This window comes from Leptopilina boulardi, unplaced genomic scaffold (assembly GCF_019393585.1).
Source record: "Leptopilina boulardi isolate dan_hultmark-lab unplaced genomic scaffold, ZJU_Lbou_2.1 LbouV2_13, whole genome shotgun sequence".
In the NCBI taxonomy this organism is placed as follows: Eukaryota; Metazoa; Arthropoda; class Insecta; order Hymenoptera; family Figitidae; genus Leptopilina; species Leptopilina boulardi.
Genome location: NW_026137674.1, coordinates 1,368,066 through 1,380,568, shown reverse-complemented (window position 1 = coordinate 1,380,568; position 12,503 = coordinate 1,368,066). Strand labels below are relative to the sequence as shown.

The window sequence follows — 12,503 nt, the reverse complement described above, 5'->3', positions numbered from 1 at the left end:
ATGAATTGCACAACTGTAAAAACGCTATCAAAATTAACAAGACAGGAATAATCTCCATTTTCAAGTCAGTAAATAATGTTCAAATATAAAAATGCTACAATAATATGACCTGTCAAAATTAGAATAGAGGCACGTGAGAGAATTTGGATGAGATTTCAGTCAAAACTTTTACATGCCGTCATAAAGAAAAGTTTTAGAACAAGATTATCTATTCCAACGTACAAATAGTTTAAATTAAAAAATATTCAGACAACATTTTTTAAAACCAATTGGAATTGAAAGTAGTTACACAACTTGAGTTTAATTGTTAGGAATTTAATTTTTTTGTATTCTTTTATTTTATTATTTGGAATAAAATTTAATTATTCAAGAACAAATAGAATTTTCAAGTACATTATTGTGACGAAACTCCGAGCTTGGATTGGGATATTACTGCTGATGGGAATATACCGTTTACCCAGAATTGGAAATTATTGGAGTGCGAACTTGGCACTTCGAGTAGATTTTATTGCCAAAGTAAATGGCCTCGAGAACGGTTTCAAAAAATAACGTAAATAATTCATATAAATGACAACACAAAAAATCCGCCTAAGACTGATCCAAAATATAATAAATTATATAAACTGGCTCCTCTTATTGAGTTCTTGAACTAAAAAATCAAAGAATTTTATAGACCTTAAAAAATCTTAGCTATTGACGAATCTATGATTAAATTTAAAGGACGATCTACTTTGAAACAGTATATGCCGAACAAACCAATTAAAAGGGGTTATAAAGTATAGTGCTTAGCTGATTCAAATACATCATACATTTTGGATTTTGAAGTGTATACTGGAAAAGCTAATAACAGTTCCAAATCAAGTACACCACTTGGTGAACGAGTAGTCAAAAAACTAACTCGTGAACTTCGGGAAAGCGAATCTTTGGTTGCATTCGATAATTACTTTACTTCCGTATATCTCGTTTCTGATCTTTGCAAAGATGAAATTTACTCAATTGGAACTGTGCGCGTAAACAGAGATGGGTTACCAAACATAATGAAAAACAAAAATAAAATGCAAAGAGGAAAATATATGTACCAAACGAAAGATGGTGTCTCAGCAATAAAATGGATGGATTTCAAAGTCGTTACTCTTCTTTCGTCAACGTATAATGCACAAACCATTACCACCGTCAAAAGAAAGATGAAAAATGGTAAAAGAATACAGGTATCCTGCCCTGCTGCAGTAGCGCAGCTTACAATAAAATAATGGATGACGTTGACAGATTTGACCAACGATAACAAAACTTTTGCATCGGCAGGCGCTCCAAAAAATGGTGGCATAGAATCTTTTACTTTCTATTGGATTTGGTTGTTGCAAATGCTTTCGTATTGTATAAATTAAAAGAGAAGAATGATGTTGATTCATTTAAATTCCAACTAAATTAAGCAAAACAGCTAATTAAAAGATTTTGCAAAGAAAAAAAAACGGCAGTAACACCTGAAGGTCCAGTTACCAAAAAAAGAAAAGTTTCTGATTTCAGTCCAGAGGAAGTTAGAATTCATATTCCAGATGCTATAAAAAGTCAAACACGCTGCGCCTTTTGCAGTACAGCTTCAGAAGAAAAACGTACCAATATTATATGCATTGAATGTAACGTCCCTCTATGCGTTGGTTCCTGTTTCAGAAAGTATCATGGAAAATGAAGTCTCATAAAAGTAATAATTATAACGATTATAATTATTACCAGAGTTGTGTTACAATAGGGCTATAAGCGAAGATTCACCAGACAAAAATCTAACGCACCTTTAATGGAACCTCTAGGGTGGTGTGGAATACCGTTTACAAACAAAATCAGAATTACCTTTAAATGATAGCTGCTAAATATCAGACTGTCAATCTGACATCATATTCGTTATCAGCTACCCCAAAAACCCTTATACTGTGATTTTTGTCAAAAATAATAATTTTCTAGAAATGTTGACAGTTGTTTTGACAGCTGTCAATTGGTAAAATGTAAATCTCAAATCATATTCGTAAACAGCGACCCCGAACACCCCCGAGTACAAAATTTTAAGCAAATCCAAGCAATTTAAAGAAAATTCCGCCATATTAGATCCGCCATTTTGAATTTTTGAAAACTAACACCGAATTCGTAATCAGCGACCTTAAAAACCCCCAAGTAACAAGTTTCAGGCGAATCTAAACGATTTTTCAATGTTTTTTCGGCCATATTAGATCTGCCATTTAAAATTTTTGAAAACTAACACCGAATTCGTAATCAGCGACCTTGAAAACCCTTAAAAACATGTGCCACTTATTGATAGTTATTGTTCCTACTTGGGAAACGTAAGTTATTTTTTCTATGTGGGCGCCATCTATGATGCGCTATTTTGAATTTTTCAGTTACTGTATGATTTCTAATGTTTTAAATAGATGAATTTTGGAACATTTAATGTTTCAATTTTTAAAAATATTTACATTAATTTGTAAATTTTTACAGAAAAACAGTACATAATGAATAATTTATTAAATTATTTTTCCCAAGTTATAGTGGAATAGTTATAGTTATTTAATATCTTCAAATTCAACTAGGGTCAGTTGGGGTAAATGGGGACATGGGGTAAATAGGCACAAGAGGTTTTAGAGCTTAATTAACAGTTTTAAAATTAAGTTCAACGTCAATATTTTAACCTCAGATCACCTGCAAGAGGTTTTGAGTATTGCCAAGCTTTTATCTTGACATTTGGCATACTGCAGCATTTCAAAGAAAACAATGTTAAACAAGGAGGGGGTCCTTTATGTTTATTTCATAAACATTATGCTTCCTAATTGTTTGAAGCAAAAAATTCGCTTCCTCGTGAAGGAAGCAATGAATTTTTCCAATTCAATTGATTGATTTAAAAAATTTCGAGTTAAAAATGTTTTAAATTAATTAAATTTTTTGAAAAATAAAGAAAATTTCAATTAATTTTAAGTGTAACATAAACTTTATATATACGAATCGATTAGTTTTAATGCAGGGAATAAAATTATTTCATATATAAACATGAATTTAAATAAACACATCATTTTTTAGCTAAAATGAGAATTTTTGATTTTTTAACTTTCTTTAATTCTTTAAATTTCAATCAAATCTATACTTTATATATATCAATCGATTCATCTTGACATAAAGAAGACGATTATATTATATATTACCTTAAATTTTTCGATTTAAAAATTTTTTCAATTAAAAAAAAATTTTTGGAAAAAAGACGATAAAATTTTTTTTTTGGGTATTTTTAAAAATCCTCTCGTCATTTTTGAGAGATTAATGTGTTAAATAAGCCTACTAAATTTTACCCAAATTCATTAAAACCTGTTAAAGATATCGTGTTCACAAAAACTATCCACACACATATACACACACACACACACACATACATACATCCGGACAATTAATCAGGATCTCATATAACATGTTTCTATATAGAGGAAAATTTGTTTTCACCATTTTTAAAAATTTTATAAACGAAAGGACTACATAGCTTCCTCCACGAGGAAGCAAAATCATACCAGATTTTTTCTTATTCCTTATGACTCCTATAACAGAAATTCACTTGAATTTTTGTTAATTTGGTTAATAATAACAAGCTGGTCCTATTTACCCTGAGTTTTCAAATTTTTGGAATAAATGGGGACAGCTTGTCATTATTAACAAAATTGACAAAAATCAAAAATTCAAGTGAATTTCTGTTATGGGAGACATAAGGAATAAGAAAAAAATTTTGTATGATTTTTAAGTCTGTTTTTTTCAAATGTAAGACAAAATACTGAAATAAAAAAAAATAAAAAAATTTTAATTGGTTTAACTATTATACATCTACTACAAATTTTTTTCAAGTTTTTTCATCCTTTAATACAGTAATATTCTTAATATAATGATATATAACACCGTCCGACAAAATTGAACTTTTTTCACAAAATCCACCATTTTAGTAAAGTAGGACCAAAAAAAATACCCGTGTCTGAATGAAAAGTGAGAAGATATCTTTTAAAAATTATTAATATTTTATAAAACTTGTTATCTGGGGGTTTTCGGGGTCGCTGATTATTAATCTGATGTCAGATTTTCAAAATTCAAAATAGCGTATCCAATATGGCGGTCAAAAGTTTATTAATTTTTTATTTTATATCCGCAATTTTGAATTTTCAAGATTTGACTTCAGATTCGTCATCAGCAACCCCAATGACTCCTAGATACCAAGTTTTTTTAAAAAATAATAAACTAGTTGGATCCGACATTCTTAATTTTGAAAACCTGACATCAGATTAATAATCTGCGACCCCGAAAACCCCCAAATAACAAGTTTTATAAAATATTAATCATTTTTAAAAGATAGCTTGTCACTTTTCATTTAGGGTTGTTTTCACCCCTAAAAACCACAAACGACTTGATCTAGCAAAACAGTCAGACACGGGTATTTTTTTTTTGGTCTTAGTTTCCGAAAATGTTGAATTTTTTGTGTGTCAAAAATCGTGTCGGACATATATATGAATTATGAATTGATTATGAATTATGAATTTGATTATGATTATTATAAATGAATGATTACAATTAATAATTAATTATATTTTAACTAATTACATTATTATGATTTTATCTTATAATAATATAATTAATTTGAATTTTAATAATACTTGTATTTTTTTCCAAACAATAATGTTGGTACCAATGCATGTCACTACGAGCGGAGCACCGAGTAGTCACGGAATTGCGGTCCGCAAGAGTAATTTTCAGTGAGTGTAGAACCAGCATTGAAACGTCAACTGAGCAGTCCTTTACGTGGCCTTCGGCCGCGTACATCGTGTTACGCGAACACGTTGATCCCACCTGACTTTGTCCGCCTTGTTTTTCCATAACTTTTTATCTTTTTTATGGTTTTTACAAAGATAATAATCAAATTTACGCTAATTTTCACTATAATTTTCGTCACAATTGCAGCAAAATACGTTAGTATACTAAGTTTTATATAAATATCGGAGGTAGCCCTACTTCGGAAGTATATCCTAAATTTGTAAATGTATTGAGCATGAAAAGTTTTTTAAGAGGACAATCATTATAGAGATTGCCTTAATTTTTCGATTTTTGAATTGGAATTTTAAAACAATATTTTTGAAACAGATTAAAATATAAATATCGAAAAGAAGAAAATTGATTTTCTTTTTGTGACAAACTGCAATACAATTTAACAGGTAATATTACAAAGTTTAAGATAGGTTAATTATGGCCTTGTTGCTTAATATATAATAAATAATATACTGTTTTTGTTGCAGTATTTGGAAAAAAGATTTGGAACAAGCGCCAGATTAACAGCAAGTTCCATCTACTGGATTCAACTGCTTTTATATTCAGGTGTTGTCTTATATGCTCCAGCTTTAGCTTTAGAGGCAACAACAGGACTGTCAAAAAATTTGAGTATTATTCTTATAGGTGTTATATGTACATTTTACTCAGCTCTTGGAGGCATCAAAGCTGTGTTAATCACTGATCTTTTTCAAGGAGTTTTAATGTTTATTGCTGTAATTGTTGTAATTGTAACAGCTGCCTATTCAGTTGGAGGAATTCCAGAAATCTGGAATATTGCTCAAGAAGGAGGGCGCATTCAGTTTGATAGGTAATCGTGTACTGCTTCTTTTATAATATGAATGATTTCATGACTAGTATCAGGGTTCAGAATTAAAATTTACAAATAATTTATATCAATTAAACATAATTTTAAACTTTATTAGTATTTATTTATTCACAAAATTGAGGATTAAAGAAAGTCAAATTAACTTAAAATATGATCTTTCTCAAATATGAAAATGTTATAAATATATAAATCAATAATTATTTAGTATTTAAAGTTACAGTGCCGCTCAGCAGATTTTGCCCACCTTTGAGAATTTTACGCTTGGCGAAAAGTTTTATATTTCGGTTGCTAATAAAGATATAATAATGAGTGAGGACTTTTTTGAAAGCTTATATCTTCTACTTTTATGATATCTAAAACAGACATTAAAAAAAAATTTTTTTTATTGTTTAATTGCTCAAATTAAAAATCCAAAATTTCCGGTTTTTTTTGTAATTTTAAAATCGCTGCAGTTTTTAAACCAGTCATCACATTTTAATCGTTGATAACCCATATGAAAGCTAATTTTATCACCTTTAAAATGATTCCTTGCTATTTAGGGTTAAAAAATTACATAAGAGAATATAAACATAACCATACTGTATAACCCCTTTGACATAAAAGTCACGTAAATTTCCTAAAAGATTTAATCTACGTAGTACACCAATACGACACGAAGGTGGAAACAATTCTCTTTCTTCATGTTTGCTAACTGTTACTTTACAATAAAATAATTTACTAAAAATTATTTGATCGAACGTTTTGATTATTTAAATAAATTTAACCTGAATCCATAATTTTTAACTTCATACTTTCCGCTTCAAAAAGTACACAAAATATAACACAGCCACACAAAAAAAGTACCCGGGCCGGGGAATGAGACCACCATTTTTTGATGTATTTTGATGCGCTGAACACGAATCTGAAGTCCGTTTAGCTCCATCACGTCAGGATTTTGACATAACCTCAAAAAACATAGCTGATTTTAAATGACAGGAGAAATTTTTTAAATAATGGCAGATTTGCTTGAATCTTGTTACTCAGGAATTTTTGGGGTCGTTGATTACGAATTTAACGTCAGATTTATAAAATTCAAAATGGCGGATCCAATATGGCGACGAATTTTTAAAAAGTAGTTGGATTTTTACGAAAATTGGTATCTAGGGGTTTTGGGAGTCGCTGATTACAAATTTATCGTCAGATTATTAAATGTTATTTATACATGCACATTAGAAATATCTGCTATTAATGCATGCGCAGAATGGCTTATTATTCAAAAAAGATGCGCACATTATGAAATTAGAGACTATTTATGCGCAGTAAAGATATCAGCAACTATAACATGCGCCTAAGTAAGAAATTACGAAAACTGTTGCGCACTCGTATTAAACGAAACTATTATATGCGCAGTAACAAAATCTGCTATCAGAAAATGCGCAGTATGGCTTATTATTAAAAAAAATCAGCACATTATAAAATTAGAGTCTATTTATGCGCAGTAGAAATATCATCAACTATGCCATGCGCATAAGTAAGATATTGCAAAAATTATTGCGCACATGCATAAAATGATTTGTATTTATGCGCAATAGAATTGTCTGCTGTCAGAAAATGCGCAGTATGGCAAAAAAGATGGGCACATAATAAAATTTTAAACTATTTATGCGCAGTAGAAGTATCAGTTATTTAACATGTGCATAAGTTATATGAGAAATGCTCTTCATGCATATTTTTAGTACCATCATAATGTCTTATGGTTCTCTCAAAATTTAAGTATTCACAAATAGCTAACTCTCTTATTAGAGAAACATAAAAGCAATCGTTTAAATCACTAGGTTAAATGTTAGTTTTCAATGTTAGAGAATTGTGATCTTCTTGTATTAGAAATACACTTTTACGCTTACTTTGAGTACCAACCTTATGACTCATGGTTATATCAAAATTTAAGTATTCAGCAATAACTAACTCTCTTATTTTAGAATCATAAAAACAATCGATTAGATCACTGAGATACATAGGGACTGTCAATGTTAAAGAATTATGATCTTCTTGTATATGAAGTGGTCAACATGGCTACTTTGAGTACCATCATTATGTCTTATGCTTTTATCAAAATTTAAGTATTCTTGTTGTATGAGAAATTCACTTTACGTTTACTTTTAATACCATCATTATTATGTCTTATGTAACTTTTAACAGTTAAGTATCTATCAATAGCTAACTCTCATTATTTAGAAACATAAAAGCAATTTAATAGAACACTAGTATAAATCGTGACTGTCAATGTTAGAGAATTATGATCATCCTGTATAAGAAAAATATTGCTTACTTCCTTCTTGCTTACTTTGAGTACCATTATTATGTCTTTTGTAACTATTACCATTTATGTATTCAGCAATAGCTAACTCTCTTTTTTCAGTATCATAAAAGCAATCGGTTAGATCACTGGGATAAATTAAAACTGTCAAATAGAGAATTGTGCTCTTCCTGTATAAGAAATGGTCAACATGGATACTTTGAGTACCATCATTTTTTCTCATCTTTCATTTAGAATTTAGGTATTCAACAATAGCTAACTGCCTAAATTTAGACAGATAATATATCAATCATTTAAATCACTGCGATCTATTGGTGTTCATGTGATAATCATTGATATGATTTTTCGAGAAATAATTATCACTTTTTGAATTAATTTCGATCTGAAAAAATAAGCTGCGTGCTCGAGTACGTTAAAGTAATCGATCAAATCCCAGGCATGAATCGGGACTGTCAATGTTTTATAGAAGTTACGTTAAAACGAATTTTAGAGAAATCGCCTTTAAGTTTAAAATTCAAACCCTTGTATTTTTAGTTAATAAAAAGGATCGAACTTAAAAAAATTCGAAAAAACTTTTAACTTAAAAAAAAGAGTCAAAATTTTAATTTTTTGAAAATTTTTTTGCACCATTCGAAAGAGCAGGAAAAAACCTTTCGAAAACATATAGGGCGAATTTTTCTTCTTCTTTCTGTTTAAAAGTTACAAGTCTTCAAATATTCACTTTTTAAATTTTTCAAAAATTCAACCCCCTCCCTCTTGGACAGGTTTTTAAAGAACCTAACAATACTTCGTGGTTAAATTACTCACCCCTAGGGCTAAACCATCTGCAAGTTACAGTCCGATCCGATCAAGTTTTTTTCACTTAGTTCGCTACAGGAATTTTACCCTATATATATATTAGAAAATTTTTGAATTTTTTGAATTAAATATTTGTTTTTACATTCTCATCATAATAAGAAAGTATTACATTTGCCCGATTTTGACCAACCTCTAATTTTTGTGAATCTTCACGTTTCAAGCCTTCCTCAGGTGAAGGTGAAAAACCACATGTGCCAGCTGAGATTGAGTGTGTGTGTATTTTTGTGTGCTGAACTCGACCCAGGGTTCCAAAATTGCATACGACGTCAGCCACATGAAGGTGGGGGTAAAATCTTAAAAAACTGTGTTTTTGATGGTTTTCAGTATTTTTTCACCTTAACTGGACGTAAAAGACTTTTATATAGGTTTAAATTAATTTTTATATCTTACACTTTAAGACTCTTATACGCAAGATAAAAAAAATTTGAAATTTTTAAAAAAAGTTAAGTTCAAGTCACCCAAAAAGTTTAAACTTTAATTTAAGACTATATAAAAGTTTCTAGCACGTCAGGTTAAGGAAAAAAATACTGAAAACCCTCAAACACACATTTTTGGGGGTCTTTACCTTAATTTTGTACAAAATTTTTTTGTCTTGCACATATAGGCCAGTCAATAAAGACAAAAAGTGCCATTAAATGTAGACAGGCAACTCTAACCGGAATTTGGTAGTTTGGGGGGGTAGTATAAAGGCCCCACAGTTTGCTCTCGATTTCCGGTTGCAGAAGTTGTTGTAAACAATGGTTGAAGTTGGTGAAATGTGGTTTTTGCGTGCTCGTTACTTTCCTCTACATTTTAGAGGAAAAAGTTGTTATTAGAAAAAAAAGGTATTAAAAATACCTACAAAATGGTGGGTCGAAAGTTAAAATCGGATTATTTGTTTAAAAGTTATTGAATTTAAACCATTAAAAATGGTACTTTTTTAATTGTTTAATAACTTTATTAATAATAATCCGATTGAAGTGAAACTTTCTGAAAATATGCCCCTCATGATACTGAACAAAATGAAAAAACTTCAAGTTTAAACGGATGAATAGTTTATAAATTATTCCATTTGTTAATTAAAAACATGTTGTTTTTCAACATAATTTCTACAGAACGATATGGAGCGAATTCAATTTTTTTTCTTTCATTTTACTCTTGAAGAGTGATACTATCATGTACATAAAAGAAAGAATTGAAATTCATTAATTAATTGCATAATTATGGATAAAGAAAAAAGGGTACGTTTTTTCGTTATAAACAATTGAAATTACTCGACCAGTTTTTACTCTATCGGATTCTAATAAACGCCATTGAATTTCTTTTTTCTTTACAAAACTTTTTAAAAAAAGAAAAACAATCTAGGTCAAAGGGGGGGGGAGATAATTTTTTTTTTTCAAATAAATCCTAACACTATAATTATTAATATTTTTCATTCAAATTTATAGTACTTGTAGTTTAATATGTGTACTGTTAAATAAAAAATTGTAAACATTGAAAAAAATTTTTTTATTATTAATAATGACGGTTAAAGAGAGCTCAACATTTTACCTTGCTCCGGAAGGCGGAGTGGGGGAACTCGGTGGCGCGTGGCATACGCCGCCACAAAATCAAACTCACCCGATCAAAATTACAAAATTTGTTATAACTCGGTTAATTATTAACCGATTTTAATCTTTCTTTTTTTGAATTCATGTTATTTTTTCTCCTCTTTTCAAAAATAAATTTACATTTTAATAAAAAAATTTTTTTTGCTAATATTTAAACATTTTTTTTTTAATAACAATTTTTTTTCACTAATTCAAGTTTTTTTTAAATTTTTTTTTATCTGCATATAGTGACAGGTATTTTAGTCTCTTTTTATTTTTAACGTTTTTTATTGTCGGACCCAAAATTTTTAGTGACCTCGTGGTCACGTGAAGACAGCAATAAATAAAAAAATATATAACAAAAATTTGCTGTTAAATTATATAAATTATTATTAAAATACATTAATTTTTGTTATATACATTAAAACATCATTACATTATTTAAAAAGTAATATAAATCAAAATTTTTTAAATTATGAAAAAAATGACATAGTGCTACACGAATGTGTATAAATAATTTTAAAAAACGTTAAACATAAAAAGACACTAAAATACCTGTCACTATATGCAGATAAAAAAAAATTTAAAAAAAACTTGAATTAGTGAAAAAAAATTGTTATTAAAAAAAAAAATGTTTAAATATTAGCAAAAAAAATTTTTTTATTAAAAATGTAAATTTATTTTTGAAAAGAGGAGAAAAAATAACATGAATTCAAAAAAAGAAAGATTAAAATCGGTTAATAATTAACCGAGTTATAACAAATTTTGTAATTTTGATCGGGTGAGTTTGATTTTGTGGCGGCGTTTGCCACGCGCCACCGAGTTCCCCCACTCCGCCTTCCGGAGCAAGGTAAAATGTTGAGCTCTCTTTAACCGTCATTATTAATAATAAAAAAATTTTTTTCAATGTTTACAATTTTTTATTTAACAGTACACATATTAAACTACAAGTACTATAAATTTGAATGAAAAATATTAATAATTATAGTGTTAGGATTTATTTGAAAAAAAAAAATTATCTCCCCCCCCCTTTGACCTAGATTGTTTTTCTTTTTTTAAAAAGTTTTGTAAAGAAAAAAGAAATTCAATGGCGTTTATTAGAATCCGATAGAGTAAAAACTGGTCGAGTAATTTCAATTGTTTATAACGAAAAAACGTACCCTTTTTTCTTTATCCATAATTATGCAATTAATTAATGAATTTCAATTCTTTCTTTTATGTACATGATAGTATCACTCTTCAAGAGTAAAATGAAAGAAAAAAAATTGAATTCGCTCCATATCGTTCTGTAGAAATTATGTTGAAAAACAACATGTTTTTAATTAACAAATGGAATAATTTATAAACTATTCATCCGTTTAAACTTGAAGTTTTTTCATTTTGTTCAGTATCATGAGGGGCATATTTTCAGAAAGTTTCACTTCAATCGGATTATTATTAATAAAGTTATTAAACAATTAAAAAAGTACCATTTTTAATGGTTTAAATTCAATAACTTTTAAACAAATAATCCGATTTTAACTTTCGACCCACCATTTTGTAGGTATTTTTAATACCTTTTTTTTCTAATAACAACTTTTTCCTCTAAAATGTAGAGGAAAGTAACGAGCACGCAAAAACCACATTTCACCAACTTCAACCATTGTTTACAACAACTTCTGCAACCGGAAATCGAGAGCAAACTGTGGGGCCTTTATACTACCCCCCCAAACTACCAAATTCCGGTTAGAGTTGCCTGTCTACATTTAATGGCACTTTTTGTCTTTATTGACTGGCCTAATACAGGTCTTATAGTGTACAATTCAAACTTTAATTTAGACCTATATAAAAGTCTTTAGCACTTCAGGTTAAGGAGAAAAAAATACTGAAAACACTTACCTTAAAAACACGGTTTTTGTGGTATTTTCCCTTATTGTTTTAAAATTTCAAATGTTTTTAATCTTGCATATATGGGTCGTAAATTGTAAGATATAATCCTTAATTATATAGAAGTGTCTATCACATCGGATTTGTAATCAACGACCTCGAAAACCCTCAAATAACGATTTTCAAGCCAATTGCCCAACAATTGGACAACATTTTTTGCATATTTTTTTGACACTCTTTTTGAAAAGAACCTCTA

The 12,503-nt window shown here is 29.1% G+C and overlaps 1 protein-coding gene across 14 annotated transcripts in view; it reads left to right on the top strand.

The window, feature by feature from the left end:
* Positions 1-12,503, top strand: part of LOC127291230 (putative sodium-dependent multivitamin transporter) — a 425,330-nt gene that overhangs the window by 126,328 nt on the left and 286,499 nt on the right. For 12 of the 14 annotated variants that reach the window (XR_007844561.1, XM_051320216.1, XM_051320223.1 and 9 more), the window contains one exon: positions 5,301-5,641. Coding sequence is in view for 13 of the 14 variants with exons in the window: in XM_051320216.1 (XP_051176173.1) it covers positions 5,301-5,641 (341 nt within the window). In the remaining variant the exon portion in view is untranslated. The remainder of the gene's footprint in view (positions 1-5,300; positions 5,642-12,503) is intronic. The other 2 variants (XM_051320226.1, XM_051320217.1) reach the window with 1 other exon arrangement.